This window comes from Centropristis striata, chromosome 18 (genome assembly GCF_030273125.1).
Source record: "Centropristis striata isolate RG_2023a ecotype Rhode Island chromosome 18, C.striata_1.0, whole genome shotgun sequence".
In the NCBI taxonomy this organism is placed as follows: domain Eukaryota; kingdom Metazoa; phylum Chordata; class Actinopteri; order Perciformes; family Serranidae; genus Centropristis; species Centropristis striata.
This window is the reverse complement of record NC_081534.1, coordinates 24,042,932-24,068,719: the sequence shown is the minus strand read 5'-3', so window position 1 is coordinate 24,068,719 and position 25,788 is coordinate 24,042,932. Positions and strand designations below refer to the sequence as shown.

Below are 25,788 nucleotides of genomic sequence, written 5' to 3'. Positions count from 1 at the left end.
ACTAACTAACTAACTGATCAACGCAGCAATAGACCATCAATTCCTGTGTTCAGTGACGTAAAATTACTGTTTTTGTCAATGGAGTCTGGTGGCTTTGAAGAGGCAAAGATAACAGCTTCAGTTCCCTCTGTGTTAACTTGAAAAGGGCTGTCTGACAGCAACGTAAAGTGGCAAACATTTTCTGGATGTAGCTTACACTTAAATTTATATATATTTTATGTTAAGTTGCTGCCCCCATCCACAACAGTGCATTAATTAATTTCTGTCCTGGTACTTGTGCCTTCTTCTCCAAACTGGGGCTGTCCAGACCGTTATCTATGTAGGTAATACTGTAGGTAATACACTGACTATGGATAAGTACCTCATACAACCCCACTTCAAAAAATCCAAAGTATCCCTTTAAAGTAGGTAACATATCAAATAAATAGCCAAGTTGTTGTCAAAGAAAAGCACATCCAAATAACAAATGGACCAGTATTGTATGGCAGTGTCCATTTATTCAGTGACTTCTTTACAGGTATAAAACAAAGTGTGCGTGTGATAATAATAAAGACCTTAATGGAAACTTTCTGGCGATTCCCCAACACTAATTGGAACAGACAACAGCTGAAAGGTTCTGCTCACCTGTCACAATGTGTCTGTCTCTTTTTCTGTGTGTGTGTACGTGTGCGTATGTGTGTCTCTCACCTGTCACATCGCAGACCCCCAAAACCCTCCTTACACCGGCATGACCCCGCTGGCTGATCTATCAATCAAACACACGCAAAGACACACTCACACATTTAAAAAAAAAAAAAACAATAGTGTGAGTGAAACAGAATGGGTTCCTCTTTGTAGTGGCTGTACCTAAAAATAGCTCCTTTTTCTAGACATAAAAACAGTAGAAATACAAAGCGGAGTAAAATTATCTCTAATATAAATAGTTCTGTTCTGTCAAAGACAGTTTTCAATAACAGAAGCTTCTGTGCACACAGCTGAACTCGACTAACCCCAACCCCAAAGGAAATCAAGCAGGACTGAAGTGATGAAATGTGGGAATTATTGAAGTACCACTTTAAAATGAATTTAAATATATGATGTGTGTCAGCGTGGACTGAACGCCTCTATATGTGTGATTTCAAACAGAAAGAATAAGACATATAAGGACAGAGAGAAAAGTATATTTGCATACTGGGCGTGGCCTGGCTTGGATCGGCGACACATGATTGGCTGATGGAACCGTGTGAGTCACATGAGCAGGCGATGCAGGGGTTCTCCTCTTCAGCTCTCACCTGCCCGGGTGAAGAAAACAATCATTTTTACACAGTTCACGTAATCATAATGAATTTAAAATGAATCCCAGGTGTGTGTGCATGTGTGACGTACCCCAGTGGGTCTGTAGAAACCATCAGCGCAGGTCTGGCAGTTGATTCCAGCTGTGTTATCACGGCAAGCAATGCAGACTCCACCCCCTCTGTTTTGACCTTGGGTGTTCAGGCTGAGTGACAGGTCTGCTACTGTCTGATTAAAGTAGCACTCCTCTGCCTTACCGTGGCAGTTACACTCTGAAAACACACACAAAAATGGTGCTGTAGTGCAATAAAGGACCAAAAAAGTGTAAAGGTAAAAAAGAATGCTAGATAAGACATTTATTACTAAAAAATGGTACTTCCGTGCTGGATTGGATGGTATTGCTGAGTCCTGCCTAAATTTGAGCTAGAAACTTTCTGTGAGAATTAAATCCCTGAACACCAAAATATGCCAGGGGTTTTTGAAAGGCATGTTTTCTTAAAAAGAAAAAAAAAGTGAAGATTGCACCATTTATCAAAGACAAACCGTCATCATCAGATTTTTTTTACTTTCCAACGGTTCTTGAATTAATCATGTTTGACAAATGCTTCTGTCAGTAAAAAAAAAATCTAAATTAACCGATTGTCTCATTTAAAATTCTGCCAAAAATAAATCCCTAGCAAAAAAACAGATCCTGTAAAAAATATTCAATTCTGCCATTAATGAAATGATGATATTAAGCCATGAATGACTTGACTGAGACCAACAGTCACATGACAAAAATTCATTGAAACTTTGACTGAACTGCAGGCTGTTTACACAGAGCAGACGGGAAAGGACAAGAGAGGTAAAATGTCAATATGTATAGTATGTAAAGTCTCCATTTCCTCCCCAATATTGGTAATACTTGTTGAAAATGTTGAATTGATTGTTGAATTTTATAATGTTTGTCAAAAAAATAATTATTAAAGAAATGTAACTTGCATTTTTTAAATAATTTATGGCACAATAGCTATACCACAAAAATACATTTTTGAGTTCTCATTACTTCTAGCCATCACTTCTACATTACTTATTTGCTGTTTACATAGAGTTTCAGGACTAAAAATAAGTTATGATTTTTCTTTTGAAATTGTGCAAAAATTCCCCAAATCCCCGAGCTCAACTTCCCTTGGAAAATTTACAGATATATTCTTGAAATTTACCAGAAATGTACAGACCTTTGGCAAATCTAGTACTGCCCTTGCCTTCTTTATCCAATGACTGTGCATGAAGCAAAGAGGAGAGCTCTTTTAATCCATTTACTTCTTCAACATACTGTAGGAGGTAAGAAAAACATCAAACCCTGTTTTGAAGACAGCACCCTTAGGTTCCCACACTGACCACGAGCAGCGTGTTATCTCCGCAGTCCAGAGAGAGAAAGTGGGTCTTAGCTTGTGCTCAGTCTTTCCCACAGTATGGTTGTGAGTGGGGAGCCTAGCATTAGCCTTGTTTCCTACTCACTGAGCTTAGCATTTAAAACTCACAAATAGAGCAAAGCTTGTAGGTTCAATGTGATTGTGGACATGATGTAAAAGGTGTTACAGAACGAGGATCACAGGGATATGATCCAGGATGACCGGTTTAAGAAGCAGATCCATTAGTCTGAAGGCTTTTCAGACGCCTTAACACCGCAGAGCATTTTCAACCGTTAAACTACTGAGGAAGGATTTTATTTCTCTGGAAAGTTACAGTATGGTTTAATGACAGTGTTCACAGATCTGTTTGGGGGAATAACAGTGGTATAAATCTCTGTAAATTCCACTTTTATCTCCAGAACATTTCAGGGTCTTTCTCCAGGTCTGATCTCAGACTTGGCACTGCTGACCTGTAAAGCTGTGTAGTGCTGCTGGGCTTTCCCTTTTCCCAGCAAAAGGCTGCTTTCAGGACACTAAAGCTCGCTTCCATACACATGTGCTGGCTTGGCTTGACTCGATTGGACTTGGCGCGCTGGCCGAGCGAGGCAGGGATTTGCATCTCCGCTGCCAAGGTGCAAAGGTGTGTTAGCAACTGATGACGCGTTTGTCTTGAGGTGATGATGTTTCAAAGCAGAACCCTCTTTAGCGCTGTTTATTTTTGCACTGTTTAGTGGTTGTTGGTAGCCAGCCAATCGATTTTCAGGGTTTTTGGGGGTGATGTCGCTTGCAATTTACTACTTATTTCTTGAAAAAATGGAAGCAGGATAACGAAAAAGATCTAGAAGCTGAAAGGGACGATGAAGCTACCAATATTCACTAAGTAAAGAAATCTGATGTCACAACCCAGGCTCTGAAAAATGGGGGAAAATGTTGGGAAAAAATGAATTTACTCAGCAGCGGTACAGACAGTAACCTCCTCCGACCTCTTCAAGTGGATCCGTCCATGTTATGTCAAAGGTGAAGCCAGAAATAATCAAATCAAGACACAAAGAGCAGAGTTGAATGAAAAATTCTAATGAAATAGATATTAAAGGACCAAAAAAAGAAAAAGGTAGATCAGAAAAGGTCATCGAAAAAATAATCTTGTAAGATAACACAGTTAATATTAAAAAAATGTCACAGTTCTTCAGACGAGGAAAAGTAATGGAGGAAAGAGTAACGTAACTCTGGATGGATCAGTAGAGCAGAAGCAGGTAGATTCCAATGGAGAATCATTCTCTGTATGGCCAGAGCTGAATTTGTGTCAGTCAGACACTTTGACCCTGTTTACAGTTGGTTTTATAATGTGTCTTGGCCGATCGGATCACAGGTGGACAGATGAGACACATCTGCATTTACACCTGTGTGTATCATGCGTCTCGAGCTGGCCACACATGTTCTGATTTTTTTACATTAATTATGTCAGATTACAACAACAACTCAAGTCACTAGTTGCTATCTTGCTAGCCTCGCTAACAGCCCTGTAACGATATGAGTCGTCAAGTTTTCTTTGGACTAAATCTTCTGCTTCAATCGAGATTAGACAGCTGGTTTCACTTGCACCCTAACGACGAACATCCTCTCTATTTACTCTGTCATTAAAACGACCACCACACGGCCTGCATCAATGACATATTTTGAGGACTCAACAGTGTTTACACTACAAAATATATATGTGGTCAAATGCATTCCAGACCACTTCGGCAAGTGGCTTGAGTGATACGATCACAATGCGGCTTGGACCATGTTTACACTTGTATTACACTCTCGATCTGATCGATCAAGACGTATTCCAAAAAGTAAACTGGGTCTTTGGAAAATGCCCATATTTGGCATGATTCAGCAAAATGCTGGTGGCTAATACTGCCAATGGAAACGCAAATAATCACTGTGTTTTAACTTGATTCACTAGAAGTGCCAATGCAGAAACCATATAAAGTCACCCCAGGATGCTTGATTTCGGCTAGAGGAGGTCCATCCCCTTCATTCTGACCCAGGTTGTATAATACTGCCGCTTGCTAAACTTTCCCCTCTGCATGGGTTGTTCAGTGCAGACTCTCTGTTCCTGAATGGGCTGAATCTGTCATGGCTGGTTCCTTTACTATTGTGCCAGTCAGGACTTTAACGCCTTGTCACCTTAGTCTTGTTGTGTCAGTGTCAAGGCAGTTATCAGGCCACGGTGACTATACAGAGCCCGTTGGAGGGTGTAGCCCGAGTGAAATAAAATGAAGATTACATGTTGTAACCCTGCTTTTATGATGACAGGTGGAAGCCTCTAACCTCATCGCTCTGCCGCTACATAGATGATGAAGGTTAATGGATGCAAAGGTGACTTTTGATGGCTTTATACAGTCTTACATCAAAGACTGACAAGAGTATAAATTTCACTGAGCTCTTCCACAGTAAAGCCTGTGTTCATGGAAACTGTAGGTGTGCTGCAGTGATGTCACAGACATATTAGCGACTGACACATGGTGAGTGGGTACATATGCTGTATTACAATTAACAATGTGGGAGCCTTCAGTACCGTATGAAGTCTGGAAGGACATTTACAAGATGGGAAAGTTTGAAAAAGTCATTGTTTGTTTCCGGATAAGTAGGGATTGTCGGTAACTGTGTAATATAAGTTTCTAGTGTGTTGTTGTGTTGTGTGTATCTCTTACTCTCGCAGACGTGTCGAGTGAGGAAGGTTCCTGCCATCCAGGGCTGCTGGTGGTAACCAGGGCAACAACGATCACAGCTCTCCCCGCATGTGTTGTGTTCACATTCGCAGCTAAACTTCTACACACAGAGAGAGACACACACACAAATACATGAGAAAAAGTTTCACAGATTTGTCAATTAAACAGATATGAGAAACCATGTTTAAATAAACGGATCGCCTGTTGGCTGGAAGATGATTTCAGCGAGAAGGCTAAAGATGGCAACAATCTGAGTCACGGTGCAATCTGAAACCCAGTGTAGACACAATCTGTCAAGTGTCTGGTGAAGGAAATAGTTAAATCTGAAATCATCCAGAAAATGTTGGGCCTTGGTTTGACATTAATTTCCACTAACTGCACAAACACCTGAGAGGGTGCACGGCATTATTAACCACAGGTAAGTTTTAAAGTGAAGGTTTCCAACCAGCTCTCTTCAACTTCACACAAAACTTGAAGAGAATTTCATCCCACAAAGCCCTTTTTTTATGAAAAACCTATTAGTTAAAATTAGATACGACCAATATGGGATTTTTAAGACCAATGCTGATACTTATTTTAGAGAGGGAAAATTCATTGATAATAGTAATTACGAAATAGTATTTTTTTGCACGGGAATGAAAATAGACCTTTTTATGTGGATTTTTTTCTACATTATATATTATGTTAAAAAAAGTTTTCATAATGGCACTTATCGGACAACATATGCACTGATAGAGTACGCCTTTGATAGGTCAATACCAGCCGATAATATGTCAACTGATATACCTGTCAGGCTCTCGTTAAAATGTTGCTATCTTGATTGTCTTTGGTATGTGTAACCAGTCGGAGTTTTTGCATGACTATTCATTCTGTTTAAACCCAGTATTCCTGCTCAGTTGCAGATAAATATTAGGCAACACACTTAATATTATATCATTTCACTAGCCTCATAGCATAATTTCCTAAGTAATATTTAGGCTGATGACATAGTTAGCAATGCATGGTGACTCAGCAGTGTTAGGAGAGTAGAGCTAGGCAGTTATCTAAACTTGGCCAGAATATGACTTAAGCAATTTTGCTATGAGGCTAAAAATTTAATAAAATTAACATTCCATAGGTGACTACGTAGGACTCTGACTTTCTGAATTTCTGAATTTCTGACTTTTTTGGTTTTGCTTTCAGTCAGCAGCAGTAGCAACTCAAATTCAAAGAGTTCACGCACAACATCTTTCTTTTGCTGGCTAATTAAGGCATTACCACTGGCCACCTGCCGACTATGAACATGTGTACCATCCAATCTCCTCCTAAGTCTCTTTACGGGGTGAAAAAAGCCTCAGAGAGTGCTAACTAGCTAGCACAGCATAGCTAGTTAGCTATTGCTTGTCTCATTTGTGGTCTGAGGGTGAGGCTGTAAAGCAGGAGTTTACTAAAACCTAAACTAAATAGTAAAAAAGTTGCAGCCAGTGTTAATACTGTGCTGGGTTAACACAAAGAAATCAAACAAAACATGTTAATTAAATTGGGATTCTGTTCAATGATTTCTCCTTTTTTAGTGTGATGACATAAAAAAATGTGATGACAGAATTTCTAAACTTAAATTTGAAAACTTCAAGAGAAGCCTTGAATATAAAAAATGGCGTTACCACAGACTGGACCCTGAATATACTTATCACTGCAGCAAAGAGAGAACTTTAAACTAAGGGAGATTGCCAGCTGGTTTATAACATCTGTAAAATGAAATATATTTTTTATGCCTCCATGATTCCACATTGAGAAGCACTGTAAGACTTTTAACTGTGTGACTTTACATTCTCACTTTACATGTCATACACTAAAAGGTTGTTATTGCGGTTGTGGGCCGGTGAGTAAATTGACTTATTTGTGTGACTTAATTTGGCACCACATCACTCGCATGAATATGAAAATGGAGGGCTGCAAACAGGTAATTACCAATATGCATGACCTATTGAGAGCCTATCAAACAACAATGTATTCACAGGAGAGCCAACAGCAATAAAAGAACTCGTACACTTTCCAGATTGTCAGTCAGTAGCAAATGGGTTCACGATTACTCTCCCAGGAGAGAAATAAATTCAAAACTAAACACAGTCAAAGCAGAATGTTGCAGGAAATTTGCCAACTTCGAGGTTCAGTAATTCAATTTAGGACTTTCTGTAAATTGGTTGATGTGAAGAGGGTGCCAGATTTAACTGAGAGGAGAGCAGTACAATAGCACAGCGAGAGCCAAGTTTGGATTTGTTGGCATGGGTGAATTTGCCCCTTTTATCTGAAACACAACGCTACAGCTCTCGCCTCAGGCTGCCTTTGTTCCGAGCATGCATCTGAACAAATGTTGTGTAGATGATCATCAACAAATCATCTCACAGGTCTCCACCTCTTCTGCTTTCTGAACGTCTGCCCAGGACTTTACTGCACGGATGGATGAACTTGTATCAAAGCAAAGGAGCTAAATGTCTTGTGGGTACACAGGGCTACAGAAAATCTCTACAAAAGTCACATTCCGGCTTGCCAGATTATATACGTATGAGTCATTATATACTATCCGAGAAGAAGCATGTTTAAAAATATGCAATTTTAAATAAAAGTGCATTATTCTGCTGCACCACCCACTGAGGTCTTTCATTTGAACCCTAAAACTATATACATGTATGCAAGCAGCATTTTAAAGGTTTTCTTTTGTTTTCTTTTAACCACTATCCAAGCATCATCTTATTCTAGTGCATCTATCTATGGCAAAAACAGAAAGTTGCAGAGAATCAGTGAGCTGCACAGCAAGTTTGAACTTTCTGCAGATCAGGTTCTTATATACTATCTATACTAAGATTTTATGTAATGTAAGGAATCAACTGAAAGCATGGTACTTGAAAAGTGTTATGATATGCTTTGGAAAATTATGTGCAGATATATACTGGAGCTTAACTGATTTTATCTTCCAGTGTTGGAAGTCATTTAAAATCTATCCATATCAACTGAATAATAAAACCTTTTTCACAGAACAAATAATACAGAAAACAATGCTTGGGTGAATTTAGAAATGGTCTCATATATGTTATTTTTTTATTTTTTGTTTAAATAGTCAGCAATTGACTGATAGTAAACATACACGGATTCTTATTTGGCTTTTGTTTTATCATTACTTTTTTAATGAATTAATTCTTTTTTTTTTTTAATTGTAAGCAAATGACTGGATCGACTATAAAGTACTTGTGTTTATGTAGCTATTTTTTATTATTTAAATTGTCTGCAGATAACTTGTACTGAAATAAGAGTATTGATTACTTTTTTATTATTAGCAAATAACGGATATTGACTATTCAGATATTTATTTAGCCATGTATATTTCATTTTTTTGTTTTTTTAATTTGCATAAAATGACTGCTAATGGTGTTTATTTATTTATTATATTTTTATTTATTCTTTAGTTTCTCAGTGTTGATTTCGAGAATTGGTTGTGTGTATAATGTTCAATCATTTTCTAATACAGTTATTTGATAAAGACAGCAGCATTTTGAGTACCATTAAAGACTCATATTGATGCAAAAATGGTGCACAATCCACAGAGACGAGTTCTATTTTTGGCTGCCATATAGGGAATTGGTGTTTTTTTCCCCCTCTTAAATCTGTATCCATCTCAAAACCCCATATAGGTTGGGCTCGATAAAAGACATGTGACTGTATCATTTATGCTGCACAAATGTACATAGTGTACGTTGGCCTATATGCACATGGTCAAACGTAATTCATTTACTTTTTACAGTCAATTTAAAATACCTCTTTAATGTGGATTTAAGAGATGGGAAGAAAAGAGAAGAGGAGAGAAGAAACTAGAGCTCTTTACACATCAGTGACATCACTTATTGTCAATGACATCATCACCAAGGGACCAGACACCAGTGTCACATCTGAGTTAAGTCTTCGTGGGTCAGCCTCGGGACTTGTAAAGGACACAAGTTTCTGTGTGTATGTGTGTGTGTGTGTGTGTGTGTGTGTGTGTGTGTGTGTGTGTGTGTGTGAGAGAGAGAGAGAGAGAGCGAAAGCGAGAAAGATCAGGTGTCTGGTATCAAACACTCCACTGTTTGAAGTGACACGGCAGACAACGCTTCACTGTGTCACCTGTGTCCCCTGCAGACAGGCGCACACACACACACACACACACACACACACACACACACACACACACAGAAAGTTTGATAGAAGGCGGCAGATAAAAAGCAGGTGCCTGAGGCTGCTCTTTGCTCCTGTTCTGCAGCATGTAGGAGCTCAATTACCTTGGTGGCATTGTTAAGTGGACTGAGAGAAACAGAGGGTTAAATATTTTACCTTTGTATCAGTGTTCAGCGGACAGGCTTTGGCGTGGCCGTAACAGATGCACATCCCTCCGACTGAGATGTCTTTAATGGAATAATAGTACTGAAAAGAAAGAGAGAAGGAGAGAACATGTGATAATGACAGTGCTAATGAGCATATTAGCAGTTTAAGAGGCAGAATTAGAACAAGACTGTGCTCTCTTATCTCAGCGGTGATTACACTTGTAAAAGGATGCCCTGACCTGAACAAATTATAATATGATGGTGTGTCTAACAATACACCTGCTGGTGTGTTGAACAGCAGTCCTGCTAAATGGCTGCATTTATTAAGTCCTTTTATACGAAGCACTTTATAATTTCTTTTTCACCCACTCACTCACACAGAAATGGCAGTGAGTGACCATGCAAGGTGATGCAGGGCCTGGTGCTGACAGTCTGGAGCAATTTGGGGTTCAGTGTTCAAGGATATTTTGACATGTGGAGCTGGGGATTGACCCACTCTCTAGAGCTACTGCTGCATAGAATGTGCACAATAGCAAGCTCTTTTCTGGGGTTCTGCTTCTTGGCTCGCACATAAAATCACAAATCACAAAGCCTTCATTTCAGCTGATTTAGTTTGACTTCAACAAACAAAATAAATTGCAAACATTGCTGAGTCTAATGCATAAACTGACCGGGCCTGAACAGTGAAGCCAATGCCAAAGTGCCTTATATCTGCATTCTTTCGAATGGCCAGCAGGGGGCAACTCCACTGGATGCAAAAAGAAGTGCGATTGTATAGAAGTCTATAAGAAAATTACCCTACTTCTACCTTGATCTATTACCTCAGTTAACATTTTTCTAATGAGTTTATGGTGTCAGTCACTAGTTTTGAGTCTTCTTAAAAAGAGCATAATGTTTATTTTGTAAAATATGATACTTTTCAGAGTAAAAAATAATGCTGAATCAAATTTGGAAAAATTTAATTTGACTAATTTGAATTTAACCAACATAAATTGTCTCTAACACTAGTCAGGGTTGATTTTCATTTATTGTCAAATGTGGTGATTTGTTTTGCTGAGGTTACAGCATAATAATGATTGACACATAACTAATCTTATGGTTACAATAAAGTTGCAGGCATTTTCTGAATTTTAGCTGTAGAAATAAAGTTGATACTGTGATGCATTGCTACTTTGAATGAATACTACTGCAAAGAGGATCCATTAAATAGATCTCTGAGTTGCATGGAGGACCATCATCACAAGAATTAAACACCTAGATAAATAACAAATTATTATTACAAACTAAATATGAAAGCAATGATCATAAAAAAATGCAATAAAGTAATCTTTTTTTCTTTAGTTTTAGCAAGTCACTGCTAAGATATATTAATGATTTAACATTTGACAATTACTACTTAGTTTGTCAGATGTATGAGATAGCATCTTAGTCATTAGACTTGAAAACTGACTTTAAGCCATCAAACATAACTTTGGAATACAGGAACAGAAACGTTAAAGTCGTGACTGAGATCTTTATATTCTGACACACTGAGTCATTACTTTGATGTCCCATTATTAAAAATATGGGATTACTTTTGACCTATTTGTTGTTTTCCAGGCGGGTTTTTCTAATTTCCAAAAGAACAGAGAAGAAAAGAGTGTACAGCCTCACCCGTCTCGTCACAATGGGATCGATTTCTCTCGGGTCGTGGAGTGTCAGAGTCATGAGGTCGGCGTTGAGCGTTCTGATTCGCTGGAACACCAGCCTGATGTATCGGGCGGAGGTGAAGTTCAGCAGGGTCGGGGAGGGGTCATCTGCACTGGGCCGGCCATTGATCAAAGACGTGTGGATCTATAAACAGAGACAGGTAAGCACTGACATGGAACAGCAGAGTTAAACTCAGACACTGTGCTGAGACGAACATTAAAGGTGCTTTTTTTTCTCCCCTCGCTGTGGCAGATGGTAGAAGGAGTGAGAAGCTTCTTCCGTGAAGCCAAAGACACAACAAATATAAACAGATCGAAAGGAGGAGGAGGATTAGGAGCAACAACCTTTTTTGTAACAGGAAGTGTTGTTTATTTTCTTAAATTTAAAAAAGATTTGCATAAGCAAAAAAAGAGTCAAGACTTTGAAATGTAGGCTGCAGATACACTCAGCTGTGGTGTTATTTGCTGTCAGTATTTGTACTAAGTCTCATTTAATTAGATAATAATATAAGTAAAGTTCAAAAGATGTAACACATGTAACACAAGAGGGAAATGTGTTGTTCTGTGGTGCCACGAGCAGTATTTGCCACATTGATTCTAGATATTGATTTTAAGTTATTACAAAAGACGAACAGGATATAAATTGCAGTAAAAAAGTGTCCGACCCTGGTAACATAAAAGGGAATGTGAAAAAGAAGGATACAAGTGTGCAAAAAGGTTGTGTCTTTGCTAAATAATTAAAGTATAACAAAACGATTTATAGTTTTCAACAGATAAAACCAAGCTGCCTCCTACCACAACAGATGAGAGATTGGTCTTTTGCCTTTTCAGCCTCACCAACTGGAGCCAAACATCTGCTCAGGTAAACACACACAATGAGCTACTCTGATGCAAAACATTCAATAAGCACACAATAAAAAAAACATTCATTTCAGATTCCCTGCAGATCCCCTTTCTGCCATAATTTGACAGTAAGTCCTTGATCACAGGACCTAATTGTGCACATCTGGTGTCACTATCGCAAATTGAGGAGTCGATCTGTACCGATATCAAGTATCAAGGTCAATTTATCGTCATTGTCACATACTGCATACTACATACATGTACTCAATCAGTATGCACTGCATGCTGCATACTAAATTAACAATTAAGTATGCAGACTATTGGAGCTCCCAGTGGCTTAACTGATACAGCGTGCAGCCAATTTACAAAGCTGACACCTTACTGCAGCGGGCACGTGTCCTATTCCAATCTGCAACCCTTAGCTGCAAGTCGTCCACTCTCATGGTATAAAAATAATGTAAAAAATAATCTTTATAGAACAGAAAGTGTGCAGACTTTTTACACTCAGGCATTAAGTCTTCTCTGCTTTACATGGCTGTATTGATCCTGACGATAAAGGTCAGAGCGACCGTTAAAAATAAAGATTGTTTATCACAAATGTAAATTAAAAGTGCCGCTTCCAGTCAAGTCAACATTTTCCAGTATTGTTTAAACCTCTGAAGTCCAGGAGATTTTGGTTCAAATTTGTCAACTTCCTATGCATTAATTTCTGTCTCTGTTTAGCATCTTTCAGTCTGTCTTTACATCACATGCATGGTTCCTTTCTCTCCACAAACACTTGGCTATCAGTCTGATTTTTCATTTTTCCCACATGTGCAGTGATACAGAGCTGGGTTTTCACTCTAACTGTTCCTTAATGTCATTCATCATCATTCATGGTTAAGTGCACGGTTACTCATAAAGTTGGAATAAAATATTTTTTTACCTCCTTTTTTCAACATCCCACGTTTTGAAAATGACATGAGGGTGGCGTTTATATGGGCGTATCTTATAAACAAGGTAATCACAACCATCATCACTAAACCTCATTTTCTATGTGAGGTACTGTAGGGTGAATGCACTTTGTGTTGAGGCCAGTATTTCAAGGAATTGAGTTCATATTTGAGGTTCTTCAGCTCTGTGCCCGTGCCAACATTCACTGCGAGGCATTTTTATTTTGACCTCTAGTATTGTAACTGCTTCGCTCTACCTTAAAATCAATACAGAAGAAGAAGAAGAAGCAGCATGAATGTATATTTGGTATCAGCAATAATCAACAGGCAGCCACATAACAAGGAGTGTGAGGTCCTGTCTGCCTGCCTGCCTGTCTGTCCATCTGTCTGTCTCACTAATGTGGCCAAAAAAGTCTTACAGAGTGGGCTGACCGTGTGTGTGTGTGTGTGTGTGTGTGTGTGTGTGAGTGTGTGTGTGTGTGTGTGTGTGTGTGTCAAGGGGGAACACTTCATGGGTGCAAGCTGCACTCTTGGAAGTAACGAGAGTAGATGGTTGTGTGTGTGTGTGTGTGTGTGTGTGTGTGTGTGTGTGTGTGTGTGTGTGTGTGTGTGTGTGATGAGTGGTGGGGTGACATTGTGAATGTGTGTGCGATGCTGTGACACATCGCCTACGACTCATTATGGTTTCACTGTGATCAGACAGCTAGGGAGCTGTCAACCACACACACACACAGACACACACAGACACACACACACACACACACACACACACACAGTGCATACACATACACTCAGACACCTCCGTCGTTACTTGCAGCTCTTGACATCTCCCAGCTCGCACCCCCTCTAGCGCTCCCCCGCAGGACCCAGACACACAAGACGACACTTTCAACACACATGCATGCAGGCATGCACAACACACACACACACACACACACACACACACAACAGCACCCATGTAAATGTGTATACATATTCAGACAGGCATCTACAATTAGAGGCCTGTGTGGGAGATGTAGATGTGTGATTAGTTTGTTTTCACAGCATATGTGTGTGTGTGTGTGTACGTGTGCGTCTCTCTTTCTCTTCATTAATGTCAGTAATAGCCGGCGTGCCCCTCTGTTCTTACTGGGTGCAATCACACACACACATACACACACACACATAGCAACACAACAGTAACCAGTGGTGTGCACATGTGCGCGTCACCGTGTGTGTGAGTTTCTATCTGTGATTAAAATGATGTTAATAGTTGTGCACATTTGAAAAGGAATTTCCCCACTTTTAAAACAAAAACAAAATATTTTCATAATTTTATAAGACTAGACTAGTGTCGTTACAGCAGCCTACAGAAACATTCTACTTTCTTTCTGTTTGATATGTTTGTGTTGATTTTATACAGTTTGATCTGGTGTTATGAATTCTTCTTGATTCATTTTCTGCTTATTATTCATGACCACTACTGTAACAAAGTCTCCTCTCATTCCAGCCCTACCTGACACTCCCCCTCACCATCACCTGCATGCACATCTCTCCCTTATTCCCTCTTCACCTATAGTTTGTTTGCTTTGGTTCGAATCAGTTGATGAGTCTGTAAACTTGGAGAGTTTATCGTGTCGCAAAGTTGAAGAAATAACGCTGCAAAGTTAGGCTTTTTTTGTTTCATTAAAAAAATTCAGAGCAGTGAAGTTAAGGAAAATTTGAGAAAATGCTGCAGTTGTTGTTGTCAATACATGTTTGATATCACTTAAATTCAGTTTGACTGAATACTTTGTTGGTCAGTCTGTGGGTTTGACTCTCATTGTGGAGAAATAAAAAGACTGAAGTGAGATGAACAGACTGAGAATTTTCTCTTATTTGACAAAACAATTCTTGCAAAATGCAGTTAAACAGTTAAATAGCAATATATTGTATCGCAATACTCACTGTATTGCAGAATGCTTAAAATTGCAATAATATTGTATTCCTGACTCAAGTATCAGGATAAAATCTTATCGTGGGGCCTCTGCTGTTTCCCACCACTAATAGTTAATATTTCTGTAAGAGAAATGCTGCTATGTAATTCTCCGTCTACTACTACAACAAAAAGCTTCTATAGTTAGTGCAGTGGTAGTGCATGCTCCGCCATATCCCAGAATGCAAAACACACCTGGCCACAAGAGCTGTTTAGTAAAGCGTGTAACGATACACCGATCTGTCTTTTGGTCAACATAGCAATGCACAGTTAGAACACAGCTGCATACTGTTAGACTCAATTCAGCCTGATTTTTGCAAAGTTTTGCACTCTTGATCCACCTTCAATCAAATTTTACTGATCAGAATCAATGTTGAAACTGTCCTTCAACTACACTGAAACAAGACTAGCAAAAGGTTGTCTTGTTAGCTGAAATTGTTAGCTGATCGTCAGGAGAACAATAATAATGTGTCGACAGTGAAAAGCAATGTTCATGCAGGTATTGTCGTTGACTGAAAAAAGCACTTGGCAAAATTTCACCCCCCTCAGAAAGAAAAAACAACTCTTATCCCCTCCTCATGCTGCAGCATCGCTTGTAATATATCTGGACATTTATTTTAGTTTTCCATCCAGTTTGCTTAGGAAGAGTTGTGAGACCCAAACAAACCCAAGTCATCCTGCATCGACCCGACCCAGTCTAATGCAATGCAATTCAAGCAGACCAAATACAATCCAACTCATTTGTACTCTACACACCCAGTCCAAATTTACCCAACCTAATTCAACCTAATCAAACTTGACTTGACCCACTCTAACCCAGCCCAAACTAAACTTAACTCAACTACAGATTACAGTGGCAGTGAAGCAGCTTCTCTGTCTGTAAGTGTTACCTCTCCGTTCTCCAGAGGATGAATCTTTGAATAGAAAGATGTGCAGATAACTTCATCATCTCTAGTGTAGGATGGAGGACCCGTCCGTGGATTAATGTTGAACCTCGTCAGGCACTCTGTGTCTGTGATGGCGTAGTACTGCCAGGGGTCAAAGGTCACGCCATCTATCGAACGCTCTAATACCCAGTTACCTGTGGACCACAATATTGGTTATGAAAATAATGATGAAAATCATGTGAAGTGCAGAGGAGAAAAGATCAATAAAAATAATGATGGACATCCAAGACTGTGCTTAGGTCGACCTACTTAAAATACATAGAAAATTGATTGAACATTCAATTCCTGACGTTTTGACAATACATTTGTTCAAACTCCTGTTTATGGCATGATGCTTTTTTTCTGATTTTTAATCAATATATTTGAGTTCTACGTCCAATACTGTTTTCACAGTTTCACAACTGCTTCTAGTAAAAACCTCAAATCCCAACTCCTGTCTTCAACCTTTACTGGAAGTGTGTTTACCTTGCTGCACAGCTGTGCACCCACATGCATAATGAAGGCATAATACAGCAAAGCACAGCAACATTTACAATCAGTAACTTATCAGGATTGTTAATGCTTTGGATGTTGGGTTTTAAACTCAAAGTAATACCTGCACATAATGAATAGTACAGACTAAAACAGGGGTGTAAGTATTCATAGAGCAGACAGTGTGGTTTCACTGGGGCCCGAGGTGTAGGGGGGCCCACAGAGAGCAGGTACAATGTGTTGGGTGCAGAATGGGCCCTGGTGAGTGATTCAGATAGCGTCCTTGTCCAAAGGAGAACTCCAGTTAAACAAAAACGATGCTATATAATATATATTTTGCTATATAGGTCTATGAAAAGGCAAACCAAATAGTGGGTTTATTCATATATATTACTAGCAGCACTTTACTGTGACTACTATTTCAATGGCTTGATACTTTTAATTTTTTTGGTTAATTGTTTGCTGTAACTGTGAATAATGTCCCATGTCCTCTTTATATTGTCTTGTGTTTTTCTTTTTGCCTTCTACAGTAAATCAAATTTCCCCTCGAGGGACAATAAAGACCTGAACTGAAATAATAATAATAATAAACTACAAAGATCTTTAGATAGAACATAAAATATATAGTAGATGATTGTTTGATTGATTGATTGATTGATTGATTGATTGATTGATTGATTGATTGATTGATTGATTGATTGATTGATTGATTGATTGATTGATTGATTGATTGATTGATTGATTGATTGGTTGGTTGGTTGGTTGGTTGGTTGGTTGGTTGGTTGGTTGGTTGGTTGGTTGGTTGATTCATTCATTCAAAAAATAGTAGATAGTAGATAGTTAATGTACAAACATCTGTCAAAACTGACAAGCTACAGCAGCAGACGTGTGTCCTGAAAGTACCTTAGGCCACTGGACTTTATACTGGACTTGTGTAAAAGTACAGTTAATTGAATGAAATCTTGAGCGTTCAAATTATTGTCTGTGGGAGGAACATGTGCTAAAAAACTGTGATTACAGTATTTAACAGTTCATAATACAACGACAAAATGAGCCTGTGGCTGGCATTTTATTCACTGATTTATTACATAATCAAAGCAGTAATGTGAACACCTGAAGAGTGTGTGGCTGCCTTACTACAAACTATAAAGCAGAATATTAGAATGTTACCTGGGCGAGGTGAGTTGGCTGCCTTGATGATCACATAGGCGATCTGGAAAACCTGGAAAACACAGAGAAGATAGAATGAGTGAAGAACAAACAACCCATAAAAACAGGTACCTGCAGTAACAACTTTAATTCAATTGATTAGAATTTGTTTCTCCATTGGAAAGCTAAGTTTGTATACTTTATTATAGCAGACACAAACAGTTCCACTGCATGGTGCAGCACAGCTCTACTCAAAACAACTTTTTGGTTGCAGCTAGTGTGTGGTAGCTGCCTGATATGGATCAAGCTGAGCAGAAACTAGAAGGTAGGGAGATAAAACACTGCAGACCACAGATTTTTTAATTCACTTAGCAGTTTGGCTGTTGCTAAAAGGATTCAGAGATTGTGAAAAATGTACTTTTATTTGACCTATAGAAAGAAAACATAGTTCACATCAGTGTTTCAACTTTCAACAAAACAAATATGTGCACCTTTTCAAAGCATTAGATTAGTTTTAACTCATACTTCTTCTCACACAGATATTAAAGCTGTTGCCTGAAAACTCTCCTTTGTTTACTCAGTCAATACTCTTTATATAAAAGACACTGTTGTACTCTTTAGTGAGCAATTACTTGAGATTTTGTGCACTTACAAGTAATCATTCATTTTGGGTCATCATTGACAGATGCTATGTCGCACAACTGTGGCGCATTTCATTGTCTGACAGAAAATAGTCCAAAAATTCCATCAGCGCTACTTTTGTTTTCTTCCATTGTGGGAGTTTAAGTACGTAAGACACAGAAGATCTTAATATGCGACACAAATACTGAAATTACCACATTGTTTGTCAGTGAAATATTATTGTTTAGACTAACTTTCCTTCAGTTTGATCACCAACTAGACAAACAGACAGACACAAACATTGGATGTAGGTCAAATGTTGACTCCCCGTCTCTCCCCACCACCCCGTCTTCACCCCCCATCCCTTCTCTCTGTGAGCATTTCTCTCTTTCTTCTCATGATGTGGGAAGCAGTGTCACATTGCAGCAATTAGAATAGGGAGAAAGCTACCAAGTGTGTGTGTGTGTGTGTGTGTGTGTGTGTGTCTGTGTGTGTGTGTGTGTCTGTGTGTGTCTGTGTGTGTGTGTGTGAGAGAAAGAGTATTTCAGGGTAACCTTATAGCAGTCATTCAACCCCTCTACAAAGAGTCAGTGTTACCTGTATTCTCACTGAGGACGGGATGGTGTGTTTTTATGCGTGTGTGTGTGTGTGTGTGTGTGTAAGAGAGCTCTCAGCGGTAGCTTGTAATATGGTGACAGCTTTGGGACAGCTAGGCAGCTCCAGCAGCTAAACATAGATGAACACAGCTAACTAATGCAGTGTGTGTGTGTGTGTGTGTGTGTGTGTGTGTGTGTGTGTGTCTATGTGTGTGTGTGTGTGTGTGTGTGTGTGTGTGTGTGTCGAGGTTGCAGTGTCATATTCTATGTTTTGATCAGATTTGGATCAGACGAGGGATTTTTTTGCCTCTAAAGCTCAACACAGCATCAACAAATAAACACACCAATAAGTGTCCTGCAGGAAATCCCCCGGCTGCTAAATCACTGTTTATCCTGCATCCATGACGTTTAATGTCAGGTAGGTACATTTACTGTGAGTTCACGTCACAAACAGATCATATTATCAGCCTTTTCTCTATTTTTTAATTGGCTATATACTCTTTTGAAACTGTTTCTTTTTTTTTTTTTTTTTTTTTTTTTTTTTTTACTGCAGCCTGCTTTGGCAATTTTGAGCTTAAAATATAAACTCAAACTAACAGGGTGTCTGCAAGTTTCATCAGGTTACATTTCAGACCTTGTTTAAGTAAGTTAGAATGAAGACATAAAATGTTATCTGACTGGATACAGAAGGCATATATAGGAATATAGGAATAAAAAATGTAGATCTCAAAAGATCTTTTAACACCAGGGGGGCATAACAAATAAACAACACGAAAATATGAAATACTTGCATGTGAATATTTTGCATCAAAACTAGTTATACTTGCAGCGATGTGAATTAGCAACAGTTGTTGACCCAGAGCAGCGTCTGGCCGTCTGTCTGAGCTAAGTTGTTGTAAACCAATGCTATACGCTATTTTAATGAGTTTTCATTTTCGGGAAATGCTCAAAGTTCCCTCTGATAAACTGTTATGCAGTCTAATTGTTAATAAAGGGCTTTTATTGTGAAAGCTAAGAACAAAAGAAGTGCCTCTGCCAAGGATGAAAGGAGTGAGAAAAACTCATGACCCTTGGCTAGACTGTATGTACATTTTTAAAATGTCTATCCCTCATGACTTAATACCTAATTTATGGTGTGAAAGTAAAAAAAACAAAATAACATCAACCTTCCTCCAAAAAAACTGAAAAAAAATGTAGTATTTATTCACCACTGTGTCCAATATTCACATTCTGTATAAAAGACAAAAAAAACAACAGTTCAAAAATGTATTGACGTGCAGGAAGAAAAAGGCCTTCAAACTTTGCCGAAATGATGAACAAAGGCCCTTTACTTTTTTGCAAGCAACTTTCTTTTGCAACAATTTCTCAATTTTACTGAATATTTTCAGCATGAATTATTTAACTGCCTTATGGTTTATGACGATCTGTAATAGTGGTCGACCGATACAGGTTTTTGAGGCAGATGCCAATACAGATTATTCTGACATCAGTCTTAACCGATCCCCGATACGTGCTGCTGATTTTTTTGGGCTGATTCTTGGAGCCGATATTGCCTTTTCTCCCTCCATTTACATGTCAAAAATGACACAATGATAACAAATGTTACACAAGTCTCAATTTAAACAAAAAAAGAAACATTTATTAACAAAACAAACAAAACCTCAAGGTGGTGGCGCTGGTTTTCCAGTACCAGCAGCAGCTCACCAGCGAATGGCAGATGTTGCACCGAGCCTTGCCTGGTGTTGGCTCAGTGAAATGGGCTAATTGATCGGAGAACGCATGCACGTATCGGCCGATGCTGATACAAGTAAAAAACGCAAATATTGTCGACCTCTAATCTGTAATTGTTTTTTTGTTGTAACAATTTATCAGCATGATCTTACTAGTATGTTGCTTTTGCCATCATCCTTACATTAAAAAAATGCAATATTGCATGTTAAGTGCATTAGAGAAGAAAGATTAAACTGAAATGCCTCTTATTTTGGTCAATTTGTTTGAAAAGCAGAAACTGTGTGACTGATGGAGGGATTGAAAACAAACAATTATTCCATTTAATTCAAATTTATAATACAAAATTATTACTAAACGTTTTGATCTTCAGTCTTCATTATCTTCCTGAGAGGAAAGATTTATTTTGAAATCCAACTGAAATCAGATTCAGAATTTTCCTTTTTGGAGTCAAGCTACATCCAGTGATATTAGATTGAATTTGTCTGTACTGACATTTATTGACATCATCTTTGGAGATGTATCAAAAAATATTCCCAGGTCTTTAATCCCAAGTGTCCAAGTTTGTCTTTGATTGACAGCTGAGCATTGAAGACGATACATATATAAAGTTGCGCTAAAAACGGTAGCTTACAAGTCAAAAAGAGACAGCTTTTTATTAGGAATGGTAATAAAGAATAATTATTAATTATTATTATTTTATGCCAATAGTGTTAAACAATATAATTGGTTCTCTGTCCCCATAGCTGTCATAGAAAGCATGCCAACATGCCAGCTCGTTAACGCACAAAGAAGTCATGAAATCAAGTATCAGTTTCTCTCTTTGGAAATCTGGTTTGACTTTAAAAAAGGAGGACACAAAGCGGATCTGCATGCTCCAACTTAAACACTTTCAAGTCCAACTAAACTTTTTAACAAAGAGTGAGACAATCAGTGACTCATTTAGCCTCAGATGAAATGATGTAGTCTCTTATCTGTGCTTTGTTTTTGCACTGATGAATAATTCTGCGGGTCTAAAATAAACTACTGTCTCAATTCGCTCATTTCTATACCGCGCAGAACTTCAAATAGAAGTGTTGAGAATGCAGAGGAGTGGAGAAAAGGATTCTCAAGAATATGATGGAGACAAAATTGCACATATGACAAGTGATTCTAATACTCAAAACCATGCAAATTAATGTTTATTTCCACATAGTTCTCAAGCATTTTTGTTGTAGTAATCTTACATATTAGAGAGGAAACAGTCCTGACATGCCAGGGAATGGCTTTTTGCACATATCTGAGCAGCAGCAGCCAAATGAGCACTTAAAATGTTTATTTTAATGCTCAATCAGTCCATTTAAGCCCTGTGTCCAGTATGGTTGGGTTGCCCACAATCAAATGGACTGTGAAGAATCCATTTTGTCTCAGTGTGATTTGGACGCATATTGACAGCGGTTTTCACTGAACAGCTGGTGTTTACAGGCCTTTCACATGGCAACGTGTTAAAATTTCTCTGGCCTGATAAACTGGCATCAAACTCCGATACCAGTCGCTACTCCGGTTAATTATAACAGGATTTGCACACAAAAGCACAAAACACAGTTTAGACACAAAGTAGAATAAGATCAGAATGAGAACAAATAAAAACAATAATTCTTTTGGGGGATTCAGACGCAAACAAACATGCAGACACACAGGTGGATTTGCCGCCGGAGCAGCAGAGCCGGTATGCAGACTCGTTAAAATTTACTGTCACTTCAAGAGGAAATGTGTTAACATCTCACTGGACTAATAAAGTAGCTTTTGGCCCACTTCTATATAGTGTGAATCATCCAGCGTCCCTGACTGCCAAGCTTAGCACAGGCAAACAAGCAGGAGATATTCACTGGAGCCACACAGTCATCTTATCGCAACACCGTTCTGCTTTTCCACTGAGCTGCCACTAAAAACAATTTGGGGAGATGCTGCAGTATTTTGAATGACAGTTTCCTGGCAGCTCTGCAGCAAACACTTTAGAGCAGGGTTCGATTTTTAACCACACTGCAATAATGTGAAATACATTAAAAAAAACATAAATTATTGTGTTTTCAAACACAGTAGAGCAGCACATACAGACAACGGCCTCTGGATAAAACTGAGAAATGTCCCGGTGTGTAACAGTCAAATGAAATCTATTCTCTTTAAGTCTGCATCTCTGTCTGAACCGCCAAAAACACAGTTACACTCACAAATAAAACAAATGCGCACACAAACACGCTCGCAGACTTGGTCGTAATTTAGCCTTAAGCTTATTAAATACGGCTTTAGTCTGCACAAAACACCAGATGCTGCAATCTCTCCCACATTCTTGCTTTGGCCCGAACTACTGTCAAACAAAGCCCAACAAAGTTTTATTGGGAACAGCAGATGTTTCATTAACCTTCTCTCTGTCATGAATAAAGATATTTTTTCTGGTGTTAAAAGATCCGACGACATATTATCCTCATATTCCTAATTATTGCATAAAAGAAAAAGTAGAGAAAAGCTTGAAAGTTTAGGACAATGCCTCATACAGTATAAGATATATGACATTTTCATCCTAGCATAAATGCTGTAAAGGCTTAAAACTATGTTGTTAAGTTCTTTTATCAGTTGATTTCAAGAACCAGTAGACTCCAGACTCTACTAACGAATTCTTGAGCAAGACATTTGCTGCAAACTGCTGTAAATTGGACTGTGATTATGTTAAATTGAAGAGTAGAGGTTTGAAGCTCAAATATTCAGTGATCTGGATATTCGCATTAATGGAAATAAATGGGATAGCGTTATTTATGTGCTGTTTATTGGTCTTTGTGTGTTCATGTCTAACACTGTGTGCCTATAGTGGCTTTTTAATGTCTGGAAAAGTTGTAAAAAGCCAATGTGAAAGTGCCTTAAACCTGCATTCTTTTTAACGTCCAGAAGGGGGCGACTCTACTGGATGCAAAAAGAAGTCTGATTGATTAGAAGCTTTTGAGAAAAATGTTCTACTTCTCGCTTGATTTATTACAACAGGAAACATTCTCATAATGAGTTTATGGTTTCAGTTACTAGTTACAAGTCTTTTTCGCTATGTTCATTTTGTATATTATGGTTTCATTTAGAGTAAAATAGACAATAAAGCAGAGTATGCTTTAGGGCTAGCTACATTATGATTGAAAATTGCCACCAGAGGCTGGCTTGAATGTTTTGCTTTGAAAAGTTTAGTTACAGTTTACAGGTACATGAAGAATGTATGTTCAAAACATGTGCATGACAAAGTTCTTGGTGAATTCAAGGTAGAGTCGCTAAGCAACTTTCAGAATTCCTCCTACAGAACTACAGAACTTGATCCAAATCAATCTGGTTTCAAAAGCGGTCACTCAACTGAAACTGCCCTGTTGTCTGTGACAGAAGCCTAAAAAGAAACAAGAACAGCAGCAAAGTCCTCAGTTCTCATTCTGCTTGACTTGTCAGCTGCGTTTGACACAGTTAACCATCGCATCCTCCTCTCTACTCTCTCTAAAATGGGCATCTCTGGCTCGGCTCTGTCCGGTTTGATTCCTACCTGAAAGAACGCTCATTCAGTGTATCCTGGCATGGACAGTTGTCTACTTTGCATTGCCTCACCACAGGGGTTCCCCAGGGCTCAGTACTGGGACCCCTGGTATTCGCTATCTACACCACCTCTCTGGGTCAGATTACCCGCTCACATGGCTTTTCCTATCACTGCTATGCAGATGACACTCAGCTCTATCTGTCATTTCCTCCTGATGACCCATCGGTCTCTGCGTGGGTCTCTGACTGCCTCTCTGACATAGCCACTTGGATGAAGGCACATCACCTCCAGCTGAACCTTTCAAAAACTGAACTCCTGGTCCTCCCTGCTAAACCCACAATACACCACAACATCAACATCAAAATTGACTCCCTGTGTCTTGCCCCCATCAGGGTGTTGAGAAAGTTATGGGTGAACGAAAACCAACTCACCTTTTCCAGTCACGTCGCCTCAGTTACCTGGTCATGCCGCTCTGCACTTAACATCAGAAAAATCAGACCTTACCTAACTCAACATGCCACTCAACTCTTGTACAAGCTGTCGTCATCTCAAAACTTGACGACTGTAACGCCCTCCTGACAGGCCTGCCAGCCTGCAGAGTAAAACCACTTCAGATGATCCAGAACACGGCGGCGCGTCTGGTCTACAACCAGCCAAAAAGGTCACATGTCACACTGCTGCTCATTGAGCTCCACTGGCTACCTGTTGCAGCCCGCATCAAATTCAAATCTCTAATGCTAGCCTACAAAGTTGTCTCCGGTACTGCACCCACCTACTTGAACGCCCTGATACAGGCATACGCTACCTCACGACCGTTGCGCTCTTCCAATGAATGGCTCTGCCACCCGTTCACCCAAGGCAATCCAAACTCTTTGCATCTCTTGTTCCCCATTGGTGGAAGGCACTACCAGTTCCTACCAGAGCAGGGGCGTCCCTCTCTACCTTTAAAAAACTCCTGAAGACCCAGCTCTTCAGAGAGCATCTTCTCTCCCAGCACCACGCGACAACACTACTCCTTAAAGAATTGTCACTAGCACTTATTGCTGCACTAATGGCTCTTATTGCACTATACTTTGATTGTTCCCCTTTTTTCCTCTAAGTTGCTTTGGATAAAAGTGTCTGCTAAATGACTAAATGTAAATGTAAATGTAGTAATTTAGCATGTGACATGTATTTACATGTATTTGACATTTATGGTAGTCTTTAAGTGCATTTGTGTGTATGATGAGGTATTTAAGAGGTGTGGATCATGGCAGCACTTTGACTGTCTCTTTCAGGACCACGACCACTCAGCCAGGTCGTCCTCCAGCCCCAAGAGAGCAGTCGCTGCATGATTTGACCACGACGTACAAACTGTCCATCAATCAAACCAGCATTTCCATAATAACTGCAATTTAACCATCTGACAATGACAAAAGATTGTTGCCATGGCAAGTTTAACCCCTTATGGTAAAGTACTGCTAATATATTTACAATTCATTTCTTAATCAGCATACTAATGCCTAAGCCTAGAGCAATTTAAGACTTCTCACAATGGATAGGGCTGGAAATCTTTTAGTCTGATATGCAGAGCCTAGAGGTATAACCAATAATAATAAAACATT

The 25,788-nt window shown here is 39.0% G+C and overlaps 1 protein-coding gene across 1 annotated transcript in view; it reads right to left on the bottom strand.

The window, feature by feature from the left end:
- The window catches only part of lama2 (laminin, alpha 2), a 283,607-nt gene that overhangs the window by 192,345 nt on the left and 65,474 nt on the right, over positions 1 to 25,788 (bottom strand). Inside the window, exons 4-11 of the mRNA XM_059355831.1 lie at positions 17,723 to 17,774; positions 16,025 to 16,215; positions 11,371 to 11,550; positions 9,728 to 9,817; positions 5,369 to 5,486; positions 1,366 to 1,544; positions 1,172 to 1,271; positions 688 to 745 (exon numbers count right to left, since the gene is read on the bottom strand). Coding sequence (XP_059211814.1) covers positions 688 to 745; positions 1,172 to 1,271; positions 1,366 to 1,544; positions 5,369 to 5,486; positions 9,728 to 9,817; positions 11,371 to 11,550; positions 16,025 to 16,215; positions 17,723 to 17,774 — 968 coding nt within the window. The remainder of the gene's footprint in view (positions 1 to 687; positions 746 to 1,171; positions 1,272 to 1,365; positions 1,545 to 5,368; positions 5,487 to 9,727; positions 9,818 to 11,370; positions 11,551 to 16,024; positions 16,216 to 17,722; positions 17,775 to 25,788) is intronic.